At 36.3% G+C, this 19262-nt stretch overlaps 1 protein-coding gene and 1 non-coding gene across 2 annotated transcripts; one reads left to right on the top strand and one right to left on the bottom strand.

The window, feature by feature from the left end:
* Positions 1-10081: 10081 nt before the first annotated feature.
* On the bottom strand, positions 10082-10200 carry LOC124642506. Its single transcript, XR_006985782.1, has one exon. It is a non-coding gene; the product is annotated as a 5S ribosomal RNA (ribosomal RNA).
* Positions 10201-16886: 6686 nt separating this feature from the next.
* Positions 16887-18814, top strand: LOC124642479 (zinc finger protein 37A-like). Its single transcript, XM_047180911.1, has one exon. The coding sequence runs from the start codon at positions 16952-16954 to the stop codon at positions 18218-18220; it is 1269 nt and encodes a 422-aa protein (XP_047036867.1). The 5' UTR covers positions 16887-16951; the 3' UTR covers positions 18221-18814.
* The last annotated feature ends 448 nt before the right edge of the window (positions 18815-19262 follow it).

Below are 19262 nucleotides of genomic sequence, written 5' to 3'. Positions count from 1 at the left end.
CCCTGTCTCTTGTATTAGCTTTCTGTGTTTTGTCCCCTTCTTCCATTTCCGTTCCTCCTCTTTTGTGATTGTCTGTCTTGAACAATATTATCATTTTCGCTTTATTAGCAGAAATGCTTTGGGAGTTTTAGCTGTAAAGCAGTTTAATAGGTTGTCCTGCAGTTTGTTTGTCACGAGATTTATTATACATATGCATAGATTTATTAGAAAGCATTCTTAAAACGTGTTTTTGGCTGTCTATATCTATCTTGTTTTGTTTGTTTGTACCCTATAGGTTTCGAAAACACTAAACTGATTAGAAAAATTCTTTCACTATTGGGAAGCTATGGTAGCTAAGGATGACAAAGACTATATTTTTTTCTGAGTACGGAAGTAGTTGAAGATGAAACCGGGGGAAACAACTAGTTATATTTCCATGGTCCAGACACATATTGGCACACATTCTTCAGTATTTCTTCAAAGCATTCCAGACGTTACTATACCATGCACCTAAGGCACCATTTCTCTAGAAACTCCATTTATCGAGAGCTGTATTCATATTTCCATTTAGGAGTCTATGCATATCGTATGTAAATATCCTTTGCTGGTCGCAAATTTCATCAAAGACCACCGATACTACAATATGGATTTTAGATATCTACCTACATATGTTTAGCTCTTAATATGAAGCTAAAGAATTTGTGCACTAATCTCAGTAACTACTTGACTGACTTCAATTTCTTTATAATAAAATAAATAAATTAGTATAGATGGATTGAAGCCAGGCAAGCAGAGCTAGTCACGTTAACACAAAAAGGTTGAGAATGATTCCATCAAAAGACACCGCAAGTTTCTGCAAAGGAGCCCATCCAGATAAACACAAGAGCCTTACACTGGCGTGCCTATTAACTGCAAAGCGCATCCGTGTTCCCTTTTGCAAGGTGTCGGTGTAATTAGAAGCTGCCAGCCACATCAGATACGGAACAGTGACGTTTCTGATTAAGCTGACTTCCTTGGGTGCAGTTTGGTTAGACGAACGACTTCTGAGCACAATGTCTCGAGTTCGAAGACCGGGTACTGCCAAAATTAATTAAAGAAAAATTTAACGAAGTTCTAGAGGATGGTGTTTGATTGGTACGCCCGAGCGGAGATCACACTAATGTCGGTCCTGCGCCTGATCTCTCTCCGGTCGTGTCGGATTGCCGTCCCATTTAGCTATGAGTGTGAAGGAATAGAGAGTGCACCTGTGTCTGTGCAAATGCTTGTGCACTATAATATTTCATGTGCAGCTGGCTGATCTCCTTACATGAGAACAGCTGCCATGGACTACAATGGTCTGGATGCCATTATTATTGTCCGAATTTTATATGGGTCAACACTGCATGTTTTCTTCCATGCTGCATGGATAACAAAATACCCCGTAGTGGGGTAAAAATAAATGGCTCGTAGCATTTTTGCTTGGTTATCAATACAGACAGTTACAAAAAATGAAGGAAGAGATTCGATTCAGTTTTTTCCCTTTGATATCATGGCCTTGTCAGCATTTCTTTCTTCAAAAAACTGCCGAATCAGTTCCGCCATTTTCGAATAGCGCGTTTACTTACAAAGCTATTGATTCATACAGTTGAAAAATATCAATATTTCCAACTGGACCTACCTAAAAACCAATTGTGGAGCAAAAACGTTTTTGACAAGAAAATAGGACAACCCAATTAATTATCCTGTCCGTACATTCAGTTTGGGCAGAATTTATAGTTTCGGGATAACAGTTATTATGATTTATAGCTTAACACTATTTGTGGTAACCCAATACACCCCTATTTCTTGCAGTTGCTTGCAATAGAGAATTCCTGGCTACCACACTGTCAAAGCTCACGCGAAAATTTAATCAAAATTCATAGGATGCTATAAATCCAATAGATGAGGCGTGCCCATAATGAAATTCCATAAAGTGGACCTTTTTGAACCTTCCAGATGTATTATGTTAGAGATCAGGGGCATCAGTGTATTAGGGTATGTCTTTCACGGAATAAGGAAAGATGAGCAGAGATGCAGGTAGGTCAGGTGCCTTCTTCTAAGCCAAGTACGTACGGTGGATATGACCAAAATTACCAGTTACGAGTGAACTTACGAGGCTTTTCGGTTCTTTGAGACATCTGCCAACGATTTTTGGTGTTACAAAAAATGATCTGGTCCAAAGAAGGCGTATAAGGGAGAAGACAGTAACGTTCCCCATGCGCCGTACACCCGCATTTTGGTGCGCTACTTTCTTATGGGAGTTTCTGTTATGGTATCTCCGCTAGTTATTTTGTTATCCATGATCTTGTTAGATATAGGGATGTGTGTCAAGGGCGTAGTTTTTTGTAAGGAGGCGTCTGACAAAGTCGGTGAGTGTGGATTTGTTAGAGGGACTGATGATGCAGGAAATATATTGTCGTGTTTAGTTGGTTAGATAAGCAGCAGTGAAGATGAATTTGGTTTGGTGTTGAAACAAATGTACGGAGGACGGAAAATTGAAGAGTTTGTTTTTTTTTTTAAGATAAAATAATTATGAATAGCATAAGGTGATCGAAATTAAGAGAGCAATGCAAAATGGCAGTTGAGAATGAAACCCTGCTATATAAATATGAGGGAAACATTTATTTTCTTGCCGACTTCCCAAAAAATGGAGGTTCTCATTTCGACTTACAACTTTGTTGTAAGTTCAGTTGCTATCGCTCACTTGAAAAAACTATATTTACTATTGCCAAAACGTATAAATCTTTCGAAATAAGATCTTTATTATATGCTTTTCTTCCACAAGATTTCGTCTATTTTTACGAGGCAAGACATCAAAAGCTAATATATCACAATGTCTCCTTTTAAACCAAAGACGGTGCATTTAGCTCTCAGTCTGAGAGTACCCGTGCACTACAAACTAAACAGACAGCCGACAGTCGATCCGATGGTTGTTTTTGTAAAGAATCTTGATTCCAATTAAATTTTCCAGTCGGTCTTATGTAGCTTATTAGCTTCTGCTAGCAGTTTCACCCGCATTCCATTGGAACCCCTAGACCAACAAGGATAAATAGCCTTCCTCGGTAAATGGGCTATCTGACACCGAAAAAACATGTTCAAATCGGACCAGTAGTCCCTGAGATTAGCGCGTTCAAGCAAACAAACAAATTCTTCAGCTTTATAAAATTAGTAGAGATTACCTGATCTTTGTAATGTGCGTACTACCATTCATTTTCATACTGATTTATGAGCTCAAACAAACTATCGATGGATTAAACACATAGGGAGTGATGAAGGGCGGGCGTTTTGGGGGCTGTTTTTTATAAATTTGACCTTCAAAAAGTGCTGTCTATTTTCAGCCTACTTTGAATAAATGACTTTTTATCTTTATCTTTACTTTTTTTCTTTAAAAGTTTGCAGTGTGCGGCTACTTTGGCTGTAATGACAAAAGCATGATGGCGACTCGTTCTAACAACGGTAAGAACTCTATTGTACTATTGTGATGTTATTGATGAATAGTATTGTGTTCTGATGGTCTGATGTTCTGACCAGCAGTAATTATGGTCGCTGGCAAGCATTGTTGTGTATTTTTGGTATGTTTTGTGAGTTGCTGTGGTGCATTATCTATACTAATGTTATAAAGAGGAAGACTTTGTTTGTTTGATTGTTTGTTTGTTTGGTTGTAATGTATAAACTCAAAAACTACTGGAACGATTTTAAATATTCTTTCACCATTAAAAAGCTATATTATCTGCGATTAACATAGGCTATATTTTATCCCGGTGCGGGCAGTAGCTCCCACGGGACGCGGGTGAAACGGTGGGAAAACGGCTAGTTTTAGATATAGAAACAGTATGCGATCAAAATTACCCATTTGCTGAGGGGTTTAGGTATCTATAAGAGACATTTTTTGCGGTGAAAGATAAAATCTGAGTAAGAATTTTTTATATATATTTTTTATATGTATAGAATATAGCCGAAAGTAACTCTGTCTGACGCGATTTCATGACAAAAACTACAAACCGATCAAAACAGACAATCTGGAGCCGGAAAAAGACCTTAAGCGACTGTTCATCTGGGTGTTAGAAGTAGTTCAATAGAACAACTTGTTATATACCTCTATAAAGATAATATTTTACAGCATCATAGCCGAAGATCCATACAAACCATTGCTTACAGGTACATCAGTATTCTCCTAATACGAAAACAGATTACCAAATATTCCCAAAGACTAAGCAACAAAATACTCTTTGCAACTACGCTACCCAATCTAAACTCTGGTCACCTACTACAGAAACGTTTCATGTATGCAAATATCTGCATAGGATGCACTTCAGCCTGCAGCCTGCATTCATTGTTGCCATCATAACTTTGTGTTAGTTTTGGGCACGGAGGATGGAAAGATAGCGGAGATGCGACAAGGCAGGTAGGTCAGGCGCCTTCTTGTGGATCATGTAACTGACAGTGGATATTAGGTAGGAGTTGAGAGAGTGGCTCCTTGTAAAAAAACTGGTACTCAACTGCATCCAGTTAGACTGGAAGCCGACCTCAACATAATTGGGAAAAGGCTCGGGAGATGATGAAGTAACAGTCAGTATTCGTGACCAAAGCGAACGGTTACGAATAATTAACGAGGTGTTCGGGTATCTCGTCATGTGTCACAGAATTGGTCTTCATAGTTTTAAAATAAATGGGGTTCCAAAGAATCCGTAATAAGGTGGAGCAAGTAACGTTCCTGATTTCCCGAACACACGCATATTGGCGAGCTACTTTCTTAGGAGATTTGGCGTTATGACATCTCCACTAGTCATTTTGTTCTCCATGGTTTTGGGGCTGCACCTAGATTAGAGACCCCTGTTGGATCTGCTTCGAATTTTGTTGTGGTGTTCTAGAATAAATTAGAGTGTTCTAGATTGTAGAGGTAGTCAGTCAGTGGCGTATCTTTTGTGATGATTGGTACCTATTCTCTTCGGATGATTTTGCTATTCTGAAGTCAGTTGCAAGTATGTTTTGAGTGAGTCACAACTTTGGAGCGGTCAAAAATTGCAAAATGACCCTATTTACTCACCTAATTCATTTAATAGATACACCAAACACCAAAGTGATAAACCCTATTTATTTGGTAACATTAAAATCAACTCTTTTATACCTACGTTAAATCTTTAAAAGCGATTTCGTATCTGATTAACTTGAGACGAAATACTGAAACAAACCCAAAGTCACTGGAGAATGACTTATCAATAAGTTCAAAAAGTTTAATTTTCTTTCTAACTAAATACATAAACAGAAACCATTCATTGATCAGCTATTTCTAAACAAAAGCAAAATTGTGACCTATTCATCCCACAAATAAAGTACAATTTAACTTTACTATTATTATTACAGACTAGAAATACTTGCTTCAACAAAATTATATCTAGAGTATTTATTGATCCATTCTAAACAGACTTAATTTCTCTCTCCAAAAGTTATTCATAAGTACTCAGAAACTATAAGCCAATGAAACTTAAAATATAGTTGTACCATGCCATTTCACCCACATCTTCAATTTGATTCATGTATTTAGATAAGCCTATGAGTCTCAAGATTTCTCCACCTACGTACAAAATTATATAAGCATTAAAAGAAACTCATAGGTGTAATACGATAGAACAGCTACGATAAACGGCTAGGACACCATCATCATCATGCCTCATTACATTTAAGTGTGACATTTACTGGAACCAGGCCCTTACCAAACCCGGGTATCTGGGTTGAGGTAAGATCGGCAATCTGTCCTTGTAAAACACTGGTATTCAACTGTGCTCGTTTAGACTACCCAAGAAACTGGCCCAAAATAAAATTAAGCTAATTCCTTACATTTATAGCAGCAGTTTCACCTTCTTCCTGAGATAACTACCTCCCCAATTTGGATAAAAACATAACCTATACTGTACCCTTTCTCAAGCTAGAGCTTCTTCTACTCATGATACTTAAAATGGAATTAAAATTAATTCAAATCAGATCAGTAATGTTTAGCATGAAAGCCGGACAAACAGACATAAACAGAAACCGTCTTACCACAAAAACTTTTAAACGTCAGTTTAAGCCTTGTCTAAAAAAATGTCAAATTATGACGTTGACATATGGTTCATTTTGCAGCCACAAAATTTTTAGACAACTGTAAACCAGGCGTTAAAGTTTTTGTAGTAAGGCCATAAGAGCCCTGCCTCATTAGGACGCCAATGGCGACGTCGCCGGCTACGTATCCAAGCAGTTAGTATTGAAATGTATGGAACCTAACTCACTTGGCAACGTCGCCAAATTGGAGGCGTGGCCACGAGCTACAGTTCCCTACGTGGCTTCTGGCTACTCTGGCAGCTTGGCGACGATGCCACGGTTGCCACTATATTGTACGCGGTAAAGTGCACCTCCCTCACTCAGTCGCCAGTGTGGTCGCCAGACAGCGTGCAATTTCTTCAGCGACGACGTAAACAATTGACTGTCGAGACGCCATGGCCACTCGACTTGGCGACATTTGGATGCCAGAAGTAGCCAGACCTGTGCCGCTGGCGACGTCGCCATGGCGTCCTAGTGAGGCAGAGCTCTTACTTTTCCTCATATATATAAGTAAAGTTAACTATTACAAAACACAGTTTACTAAGCAGTATCATGGCACATTAAATCAAACGGTTACCCTACACTCCCGGGGGAACCATTGAACCGGTCCGGTTGCGTCACTAGAGTTGCGGTTACCCGAACTGATTCGTAACCTAGTTTAACTATGTTATACATTAATAATGTTAAGTTAGTTTTTCTAATATAAAATTATTAAGACAGTTGATGGAGGATGGTAATACAAGCTGTTGCCGCCGGTTTTACACGAGGACCGAGAGATTTGCTACTCGTACCCAATTGAAAGTAGCCTATGTCTACCGCTAAAGTATCTATAAAAAAAACATCAATTCCGTGTAGAGCAAACATGAGCTATATTCTTGTACTAGGGGATGATAAATAGGGAATCTTACGAATTGACGCTTCTTTCTGGACTTCCATAATTTCAAATGTTCAATCATTTCATAGCCAGCTGTCATAGTCACTTACAGCGTACGTTTTGTATGTATTATTTAGATTTCCTATTGTATTGAAGACAAATAATATGTGTTGTATGAATAAATTATTTTATTTTCTTTCAATTTCCTTCCATTTGCTGAAAATTATCACGAACAGCCTTATATTATTTCAATAACATCTATTGATGTTATTCTATAACCATAATGACTACCAACAACCTTCAGAACCTATACATCTGACGCAGCGTCCTTTTACGTGATTTTCGTAGAAACGACTTTGACTGTAAGTCAAAAGGAAATCCCGGAATCTAATATCCGGTGTCACATCACTACGCCTAGTTGGGACTTTTCATCTAATGGTGGACCGGGACGTTTGACCGACTAAATGTAATGATGGATTCTAAATAACTAGTTTAGGAGTTTTTGGGAGTCGATTTTTATCTGCAGTGTGTAGATAAAATAAGTGATTTTGGTTTGTGGTAGCTCTGTTAAAATTACAATTAAAATTAATGAACGATTGATTGTTTAAAATTGTTGTTAATACTATTTAAAATATTTATATAAATAAAAATTAAGTATGCAGTTTTACTTAAAATAAATATTATTGAAATGAAATGTAAATAGGTATTTTTTTCTGATTTACGTGGCGGTGGTGTTATACCTATACCAGACTATAAATAGGAAAATAACTTTGTTTCACTATCTGCCGAGCTTTACCGCAAAATCTAGAAAAAAAAAAAAAACAAAAACTGATTCAGTCAAACCATAAGCAACTATGAATAAACTTACCAACACAACCCCAAAAGACACTGCGATATCTTTTTATTCATTATCATCATCATCTGCCAATCCTATTTTCCTACCATGTTGTGCTAGCTTCCAGTCTATCCGGATGCCGCTGAGTACCAGTATTTTACCAGAAGCGACTGCCTATCTGATCTCCTCAACCCAGTTACCCGGGCAACCCAATATCCCTAGGTAAGACTGGTTGTCAGACTTACTAACAATCTCTTCTTTTTCATACAAATATATTCAACCCTGCTACCCGTTTTTAACTCGAGTATCAGTGTAGCGTTTCTTATTCAAACTATTATAATACATCCTTCATGTAAGCGTCATATTATTTAAGGTACGGAACCCTTGGTATATTAGAGGGGATTAAACTGTCAAGGGATTCTATAACCAACCATCCTTGCCTTGAGACATGTCTATGGGTTTCAGGGGGTTTCAGTTTGGTGAGCAAATAACTGTTAATAAATAATCTGTAGTAAAAAAATATGTTTTAATTTAAATAAAAAGGTTAAGATTTCATATTTCAGGAGATTTTTATTAACAACACAACATACATAGGTACTTTCATAATATCTGTTTAAAAAAAAATTAGGTACCTTTTGAAAAAAAGTAAGTGAATAAAAAGTGTACAGGCCACAAAATATATCAATTCAATAAAGTATAAAAAACTTTGTAAATAAAGTAAAAAAAAATGATATTACAAATTATGTTAAGGTTTATTTGCATGGAAGTAATTAAGTACATTGTGTAAATATTAAGATTAAAATGAAATATAAGTAGTTCTTCATTAATTATTTTACTCAGTGACTTCATTATTTATCACAACGAAAATTATAACTACCAATTATTTTACAATTATACTTGCTACAAATGAATTCATTTATCATTATTTGTTTTATTAAATGTTCGATTGATTTTAGTAGTTCCTGAGCTTGCCACATTCAAACAAATAATGAGTCAAGCAGGTATATCCGAATATCGCCGGAGGGTGGGCAGGCGTCGGACGCGTTACGCCGCCCAGATGCCGCCCCAGCAGCAGCCAGTGGGTAGCAGACCGGGGAACTCCTGCTACCTGCATTGCACAAGCTGCTGCTGAGATGGATCGCCAGTAGATGGAGGCGACCAGCCACTGCCGAGAGGTTACGAAAGTCGTCTTTGGTCCTCGTGGCCCCTCTCTAAAAGGCAGAAGACGGCACAAACGCTGATTTTCCTCAGCTGAAACAAAAAAAAACAAAAAGGTACATCCGAATAACATAAAAACTACTTTTAACCATGTGTGCGAACTAGTACCCGAGTGAAACCGCGTGCAACAACTACTCACTTTAAAATATTAGTTCGCCCACTTACTTGTCCGTATCTCCCCAAAGCAAAAGGTCTCACAGTTACCTGTTCAGGTATAATTACACTGTATATTAATTAACAGAAACCTCTGAAGTCCATTAAAATAATACAGTCGCTTTTGTACCCTTATCTGTCAGTATTTTGACTTTCATACTGTTTTTGTTTGGTTATTTTCAATAGACAAAACAGAGATAGTGAAACATTTTTGTTATCCGTTACGGGTAGCCAGAAGGCAGGAAATCCGACAGCCATTCTTATCAAGGGATAGAGAATTCTTCAAAGTCCGGGATAAAGACTATCCCATGTTCTTTCTCAAAGTAAACTCTATCTCTGTACCAAATTTTTTTTAAATCAGTTCAGTGGTTTAGACGTGAAAGCGTAACAGACAGGCAGAGTTACAGAAATACAGACAGAGTTACTTTCGCATTCATAATACCTATGTAGGGATTTAACATAAGACAATTTACAACCACTAAACCAAAGAGCACAAATAACTTACCCCTTTTGACTCCAAAATAAAAATAAGTTAGAAACCAGAATTCTTCAACACATGTTACCACCATAAAAAATCTTAAACAAAATATGATATGTCTTGTAAATCCTACGCATTTGATATTCGGCAGCCATTTTCCTAAGCGTCTTCAAAAGGACGATTTGTACGTGATTCGGGTTTGTGAATATCCATGATTTTCGGTAACACGGAGATGGGTTTGTCTACATTTGAATATTTATTTCTAGCTAACCGATTTTCACAAAAGGAAGAGGCTCTCAACTTAGTAGAAAAAGGTACATTTCCAAGTTTGATATCTACTTTTTACAAAAAAAAATCTTATAACAGACAAGATTTTCAACTCAAAAAACTGCAATATTATTTTTCATTATACTGCCTAATCAAATAAAAATGTTAAAAAAAGCAAAAAAGCCAACGTCACGCGGTGTTCCCAGACGGTCACCCATCCAAGTACTGACCGCGCCCGATGTTGTTTAACTTCGGTGATCGGACGAGAACCGGTGTTTTCAACGTGGTATGGACGTTGGCAAGAGGGAAGTTAAAATTATTATTAATCGATATCAAAATGTTGAAATAAATGTGAAGGAAAACAATTGAGGAATCCTGGACTATTCAGCCTGAAATCAGCAACCCACATTGAGCAAGTGCGGTGATTAATGCTCAATCCATCTCCGTGTGAGAGGAAGCCGCAGCTCAGCAGTGGGACTATAAAATGGCTGTGACAATCAAAGTGTTATGAAAGATTTATTATAGACCTCTAGATAAAAGATTTTTTTCTAAGAATATTGTCCTTTTACATCACCATATTCGCAAAATTGTCAACAAATAAACCAAAAATACAACGAAATCCGTAAAACGTTCAAATACCCGGATAAAATGATAGAAACACCCGGATATACTCGTTCACGCACCGGCGATACATAATACACGGATATACCTGTTGGGGCAGGATTTCCAATTACTTAAACCCAAAACCGGTTCAAATACGTTTGTACCGGAATATAATATTCGATATTACCCACAATCCGGATGTGTTTAACCGGGCGTTGTAGTGAACGGATACCTTTATGTGATTTTAGTGTAATGGGTAATATTTTTATTTCTTTTTGCGATTTGGTTTTCTTTGAAATTCTTGATGCAAAGATTAAAGGTAAAGATGGCTTGAAGAGTATTTTCCGAGTAATATATGAATTTATGAGGTTTATTCCATCTTTGGATCCGTCTAAATTCTTGTTTTTCGCTGGTTTGAAGATTTTCTCAATGTAGATAAATATGTAGGTAATAGTTTCTAAATAAACAACTGTGTTGGCAGATAAGTAAGAGTAGTAAGTACCCCTTGGTAATACTGGTTGTCAGACTTTTTAGCTTCTGACTACCCCTTAATAAAACATACCTACATGATGCTATAATTATAATGACTATAATACTAGAAACATATTTTTGTCCAGAATTTTCTGCCGTTCCATTTAAAGAAAAAAAACTCTGAAAGAACGATTTAAAAGTGTTCTTAGGGGTGCATTTAAATAGCCTTCTCGAGTGGCGATACTTAAATGTAGCCGATTCAGCCTCACTACTTACTGAGTGGCAAATATTTCTGCGATCGATAGGAAGAAATGCTTTTTGCAAAATAGTTTTGCTTTTGCAATCTTGGCAGCTTTGGGCAATGGGAACTTTTTTTCAAGCTATTGATGTTTTTTTGCTTATATCATTTTTTGGGTGCTAAAGTGGCGGCCCAGGACAGTGTAGGCTTATGTTGGGCCAGTGTTAAATGAAGTTATAAAGTATATTAAGAGGGGTCTACCTATTCTTCTTCTTATCGAGTAAGCTGCTGTTCACCTAAAAAACGCTCGTGTCAGTTTTCTCAAATCTGCTTGGCGACCTTTGTCCTGAAATCTCTTTTATATTTGGTGTAATTATGTTTATTTTGGATCAAAATCAAAATATCAACGATTATAAAAAATGGCGTCCAACTTCCAGACTGCGGGCTGTGCGATTTCAGCCCGACCCGGGAATCGAACCCGAGACCTCGAGCACAGCAGCCGCGCTTGCGACCACTAGACCAACGAGGCAGTCAACGATTATAAAGTAGGTACTTAACTACCTTATGATTATGTGTCTATTATGTGATTATGCGTATCTTATTCATCGAATAATGTAAGTAGAAAGATCTTCATAGATAAAATATAGCATATCAAAATGCTACCTACGTATTTTACCATTGGTAAGCAACCAAGTCTAAAACGTGAGCGTGCCTATCGCACACAAACCGCCAGTGGCCTGCAATTGAGAAGCTTTTTCGAATCAGTATCGAACGCAAATATTGTCAAAACAGTTCCAAGAATCGATTTCAGTGTGGCAGTCGAATGGAAGAGGAAGTATGGGTGAATTTTTTGAATAAAAAATATACAATTTAATCTCTCTTTTATTATCTAATTCATGTCTGGTACTGCTAGATATTGAAGATTGAGTATCTTTATTGGAAGACTGACAATTCGACCAGATTGATAAGTTCTGGTTTCAGCCAAAAGACGGCCACTGCTGGCCAGAGGCCTGCCCAAGGTTCTCCATTTTTCTCGATCTTCAGTAACCTGTATCCACTGCGGGTATGGGCTACATAGCTTGCAAAAAAGGTGGCCGAAAGGGAAGTTAAATTCTCTAGAGGTGACCATGATACGAAAGACGCAGCGTGGGCTGGCCCCCCTCACTAGATGGACGATCTGGTCATGATCGACGGGAGGCAGTCAAGTATAGTTTATATCGACAAAATTATCGATAATTATATAATCAGTAACGTCAGTTTTAGAGCATAGTGATGTAGTATGTAACCACGAAATCTCATTAGCTTTCAGGCAGTACCTACCTAATTAGTCTTTCCAATGAAAATCAATAAATAGTTGTCAGTTTCAGAGAATGTTTTAAACTACACTAATGAGTATGAGTTTTCCACTCTAGCTGTTATCCGTTGTTTCACCCACGTCCCTAGAGAACTTTCCGTGAACGGGTAAAAAGTGGTACATAGTTTTTTTGGCTCTTGATAAACTATTTGTCTACCAAAATTAATTTAAATCGATTTAGCACTTTCGGTATGAACACCCGAAGCCAGAAAGTCTGACACCAGTCTAACCAAGGGGTATTGGGTAGCTCGGGTAACTGGGTTGAGGAGGTCAGATAGGGCAGTCGCTCCTTGTAAAGCGCTGGTACTCAGCTACATCTGGTTGGACTGGAAGCCGACTCCAACATAGTTGGGAAAAAGGCTCGGAGGATGATGGTATGAAAACCCAATAGAATAAATAGAGTTAAGGATTTAACACCTAAACATACTTTTTTTTGTTTGTAGTCAACAAAAAAATCACAACGATTTGCTAGGTGTTCAATACAAAAACATAGCAAAGGCAAAGCTATTGAAATGTTTATCCTCCTTTTTTGTACGCATTTTGTACTCGAAGTAATTTATTGGGGAAACTGATCCAATCAACGGCTTACCTGATGGATTGGTTTGTTATCGTGAATACTACTCTTTATTCGTGCCTAGTACAAAAAGTAATTTCATTCTTTTCCAAATCGTACTGCGTTATCAATATCTGCCTAGCCTTTTCCCAACGATGTTGGGGTTAGCTTCCAGTCTAACCGGATGCAGCTTAGTGATCATCAGCCTAGCCTTTTCTCAACCATGTTGGAGTTGGCTTCCAAGTCTTCCAAGGCTTCCAGTCAGACGACTAGATGCAGCTAAGTACCAGTCTACTAGGTACTTGTATTGCGTTATGTTTATCGTTTCTTTATCTCACGAGCCATACCTACTTCTTTGTATAAATGGTGCACATTGTGTTTATATGCGTAAGCTCAGGAGCGCTCAGTAGTGGTCGTGTCTTCGAGTCTTACAAAGAGACAATGTGCAATAAGTATACATTTAAGGCTCACATATAAGGCTCACCCATTTTCGTGAGCATTTTTCCTACTTATTTCTTTCCTCAATCAATGAAGCCGTTTTCCTGTTGTTTTTTCTGAGAAATTCTTACACACGTCATTTGCCATTCAAAAAGTGGTATGTGAAGACAATAAACTTCACAGATAATGTCTTCAAAAGACCATTGTTTAATTTAACAATATGCTGCGACAAAAGAGGAATAATTTTGCAACGACACTTTTCAAGCACACACAGCAATAAGTAGGTAGGTACTAAAAAAGTAGGTACCTACACTATTTTCGTACATAATAACTCTTACAATATTTCACAAGATCTTTTGAGACCCTACATCCTTTACAAAAACCCATCAACCAGAGTATTGTACAGAGAAAAAACTAAAAGAGAAACTTATGATACACACGTTAAACTTACAAAAAATATCCGTACGCTTTTCGCGAAGTGAAATGAAATTCATCATTATTCCGACCCTCGGGCCTCGAAAGAAGGCGAAAATATATATAAAAAAACGCGAGCATAGTCATGTTTTGTATTGTCAGTGTAAATCAAAATAACGAGGCCTAGCAAACAAACATATGTAGGGTGGTTGAACACTAGAGAGCCCGGATAAAAATGCGGTTTATCCGGATTGTGAAAAAGTTCGTTAGTCGTAAGGATTGTCGGGGGAATAAAATAAATTGTTGCGCTGTAAGCCGATGAAATGCTGATCTCGTTTTTATATTATTATTTTGAATAAAAATATTTTACTAAAAATGAAATTTAAACATAAATAAAAAAAGCGTAATTATGTGGAATAAACACATATATTTCTCTATATTAATATAATATTATTTAATTTCATTTGTATTAAATATTTCCTAAGGTAAATAATTTCTGAGATTTTTTTACAAAATCTTTTTTCAAAATATATGTGTGTAAAATAGATTATTACAGCGTTACATAATCCTTGTTACAGTGTTAATCCAATAATTACTAAAATCCAATTTATATAAAAAAGTAATTATCTAATTGCCCCAAATTTTTCGACATATTTTTTTCATTTAAACACCTGAAACCTTGGCTGCTTCAAATCCTGTAAAATATACGATCCTCATTATTTTTTATCGCGCACCGGTCCAGTGGGTAAGCGGTATAAAGGTAAGTTTTACCCGGATTTCGGTCTAGCGCAAGGTTAAAGATCAAGTGGATGGTTGCCCTTAGATTTTAGTTTTTATTTATAGTAATGGAGCTGGATTACTTTTTATCTGTTTCGCTAAAGAGGAGATTAACTTTTATTCTTGGACCAACTTTACTACGTAGTGCTATAGTTAGAGACAGCGTGGGTAGGTATGGTATAATAATAGATATAGAGAAAAGAAATCCTTTGTTTTAACTATACCAATTTAGTCTAAAAAATAAAATATATGAAACAGATTTAAAACTTTAAATGGTTTTTATAAATGTTCTGCTGAAAACAGAAAAAAACTTAAAATGTTTTAGAGCAGGCATTAAAATGAGGTATTTCATTCAAACATTCACAAAAATCTTCGAAAAGTTTTTAATTGATATGCAAACTTATTTCTTTTATTATTACAAAGGTAATAGCATCTTGTCTGAACTTGGCTAACCTTGAGATTTGGGCTTCATCAGTAGCATTTTCGACCTTTCAGGAAAATTCGAAAATTGTTGGACCAGTCTACCTATACTTACATTATTATAGAATTTTTATGAAGTAAAGAAACGCTACCTAGTTTCTATCATCTAGATATCCTACCACCGTAGTTATTTTTTTTTCGTATCATTTGAAATTATATTCATGACTATCTTGTGATTTAGCACAACTTTGCAATCTTTATACCCTCCACTACCGTCCTATCTTCCCCAGAGTAAAAGTAAGTAAAACTCATTCACACTCGAATGATATGACTACAACCTTTACCGTAGCGAGAGCGTTTATCGTACATCGCTATTAGGCGTCGAGGTGTGGCCTCGAGGTAAGCGTGAAGCCGCAAATTGGAAGTTACTGTTAGTTGTAGTTTTGTTTTAGTTGAGGCCTTGAGCAAAAAGCTCGTTCTATGAAGGATGAAACATGTTGGTTAGTGTATTTTAAAGGCTGTTTATCCTTTTTTGGTTTCAGAAAGCTTTTAGAAATATTATTGTCCCGTAGTTGAACAAGCATTTTATATTAATTTGCCTCTGTAGCTATCGGTAGTCTTCTTCTTCTTCTTTCTCCTGCCCTGTTTCCAATTTTACTTGGGGTCAGCGCAATATGTCATTTTCTTCCATTTTCCCCTGTCACTCGTCATACTGACACTCACTCCCTTCCTATTCATATCATCTGTAACTATCGGTAGTACAAGATTGTAACTTTACATTTGATTAATAATCATATCAATCAATCAATGATAACCTGGATTTGGGTATCTAGAGTACGTAGTTCAACGACAAATAATCACCAAAATATCTAACAACTAAAAAACAATTTTAAGTAAGATTCCAACATAAAGCTGTAGCTACACTGGCCATCACAATAAACTATTAATAAAGAATACTCCTTCCCAGAAATGGCACAATTTAATTCAAGAAACAACAAGATTGGCCATAAAAATCTTGGTAACTCGCCAATTTGGGGGCCACAACGTTCGCATTCTCTTGCCACCCGCGGAACGCTATAATGTAAACACTATTAAGACTTATTTAGGCCACAAATAAGATGAAAGACGCAGTGGAAGTTTACGACTGGTACTCGCATCTATTATGTGTTAATTTGTTGGGGTTTTATCGCTACATTCTGCGGGATACGGTTAAATGGCTACTACATGGATCGATTTGTTTTTGTAAGTAATTACTGAGCTGTTGTGGTTTTGGGTATGTTTTGATTATAATATTTTTTTTGGATTTTATTTATAGCATTTTGCCATGCCTATGTTCCCTTGCCTGCTATTTACCTATGACTTGTTTATCAAGCACCGCCTTTTTAATCTATAATTTTTTATTGTTTATTTTTAAATATTTTATCTGGCCCATATAATTTGTGTTATAACGATAAGTATAACGAAAGTACATCTACAATCTACAAATAGAGATCAGGCAATAACACTAATGAAATAAAGAAACTAAAATTCAAACATTAATAAATCTAAATAGTTCTAAATAGTAAATGATCACCGAAAGCTATTATATTAAGGTGTGCTAAGTTTAAAAGCACCACGCGATTAAATTCATCGTTCACATCTCTTAATTTAGGTACCGTGAGTAGACCGAAACGTAGAAATCTTTACAATCTGTGAACCTGTCAAAAAGTGACAACTGCCAAAATACAACAAATTCCAACACGATTTCGTTTCTCTGAAATTCGCATTAAATACATAATATATAATGGAAGGCTATGAAAAAATGTACAACAATATCTGCCGCTTGTGCTTAGCTATGTGTAATGACAGTAAAATGGTGAATTTAATTGATAATTCCAGTCAGGACGGACTGAGCAGTTTCGGCCAAGCTATCTCGATTGTAACCAATGTTTATTTGAAAAAAGGCGATAAACTGCCTACAAAGATGTGTCAAAAGTGTGTTATTCTGTTAAAGCAAACTATTTACTTTAAATTAAAGTGTGAATCCACCGACAAACAGTTGAAAGACCTCGTCCATAAGAACGTAAACATTGACGGTGCAAATCGAGATATAAAAGAAATTGTATGTGAATATGCCATGTTCAACCAATATTTTCCATCAAAAAGTAATCTGGGTACTTCTAGAAATAAAATTAAGCACAAGAAACCCATAACCAAGAAAAAAATCCCAGAAAACCAACATCAAAAAGATCGTGTCGAAAAAGTGGAGGTTGACATTGAAATGGACGAAAATAATTACGATTTTGATGATCTATTCGATAACGAAGATGACAAAAGCGTTCTAAATAACAAACAAGAGGAAAATTCCGACCAAAGCACTAATATCCTGGACACATTACAGGCTATGATCAATTCAGGAACCAACTTTAATAATGATCTCACAAAATGTGAATTTAAAAGGGAACAGAGATATTATAAGCCTATACCGCCTCACGAGCGCAATATACCATGTAATATTTGCCACAAGATCCTTGCAAACCGCTTTACATACGACCATCATATGCAACGCCACAATAATTGCAAATTTATCTGCGATCAATGCGGTAAAGGCTTTCCCGTTCGCACAGAATTGCACATGCATCAAATAGCCCGTCACGGTGTCGGTCCATACCTGCAATGTGACCACTGTCCTTACAAAGCACCGAGAAAATTAAACTTAATAGAACATTTACGTATACATACGGGGGAAAGACCGTTTACATGTGACAAATGTGGTTTAACGTTCCGCAGGAGAGCGATATGGAGGAATCATTTGGTCTGTCATATGGAAAAGCAGTATCAATGTACGTACTGTCCGAGGAAGTTTTATCGTCAAGCGTCAATGTTAGCCCATTGTAATAATGTGCATCAGAGAATGTATATGTTCATGTGTAGTATTTGTAGTATTACTTATACGAAGACGGAGACGGTTAGACGTCATATGGTTGTCAAACACGGTATTCCGAGAGAAAAGCAGGGGAAAATAAAGAGAGTTACGAATGAGAGTCATGAGTTTCCCGGTAAAGATGTATGAATATTATAAGGTACGCTACTTTTTGAGTAAGTTGTCATTGTTGCTTTTAAACATCATGTTTAAATTCAATATTTGTGTTAGCTCATAGCGAATAATATGCATTTTTAACATACATTTTGAACAATATTTTATATGTTCAATTATAGGGATGTTGCTTTATTTAGAAGCAATGAAATTTATTTTGTTTTTATTTAAAAAGAGATTAAATATTGTTTTCTTCTACTCTAAAAAAAATAAGTTAAATCCCTTGAAGTATATAAGTAAAAAATTTAAAATCACAATTTTAAGTATAATTTGTTTGTAGAATAGTTCTTGTTATTAACTTTCGAGTCACATTTTTTGCCAAAAAAATACCTGAAAATCCTAAAATTGATATTACAATTAATTCTGAATTCTCATATTCAGAATTTGTAAATTACCTAAGAAAAAAATTTTGCAAAATCAAATTATTTATTTTGATTAAACAACAAGTTAACAAGAAGAGTTATATTATTGTTATTAAACTCAAATTCTGTTACAATAAACCAATATATTTTTGTGGTTTTAATAGTTAGTGTTCAAATACCTAGATTAAATAAAACAATTTTAGCTGTACTTACCTTTGTTTTTATTTCTCCTTTCTATTAGTTGTTTCCCTAGCGCCCTAGTTCACCGGCAGGCGGGTGAAACCGTGGGAAAATGGCTAGTGTTTAATAACGTTTAAAATACCTAATGGGTTGGATAATCGAACCTAAAGCCCTAACGTCACCCTTGCAGTCATTTTATTATCAATGAGACGATGAAATAGGAATTCCTGGTCACCATTTTGTTTGCAAACTCCATCCAGCTCTTTAATAATGATGGCAAACACTAATTGTGTCTTAAAATGCAGCTAATCAATAGTTAACTACTTGTATTTATTCCATCAAGGACTGTTGTAGAAATGTGAACACAATTACAAGTGGATAGGAACCTATGTTTGCTCATTTGCAATGTTGAAGACTGCTTGGCTCATGTAACCAACTGGACACGGCATTACCGTGTCTTTTCTGACAAAAATATA

Source organism: Helicoverpa zea, chromosome 24 (genome assembly GCF_022581195.2).
Source record: "Helicoverpa zea isolate HzStark_Cry1AcR chromosome 24, ilHelZeax1.1, whole genome shotgun sequence".
Classification (NCBI taxonomy): domain Eukaryota; kingdom Metazoa; phylum Arthropoda; class Insecta; order Lepidoptera; family Noctuidae; genus Helicoverpa; species Helicoverpa zea.
Note: the sequence above shows the minus strand (reverse complement) of the source record. Positions and strands in the feature narration are given on the sequence as shown.

What these genes read in the sequence shown, in the direction of transcription:
- LOC124642479 (XM_047180911.1), top strand. Translation starts at nt 16,952, where the DNA reads ATGGAAGGCTATGAAAAAATGTACAACAATATCTGCCGCTTGTGCTTA.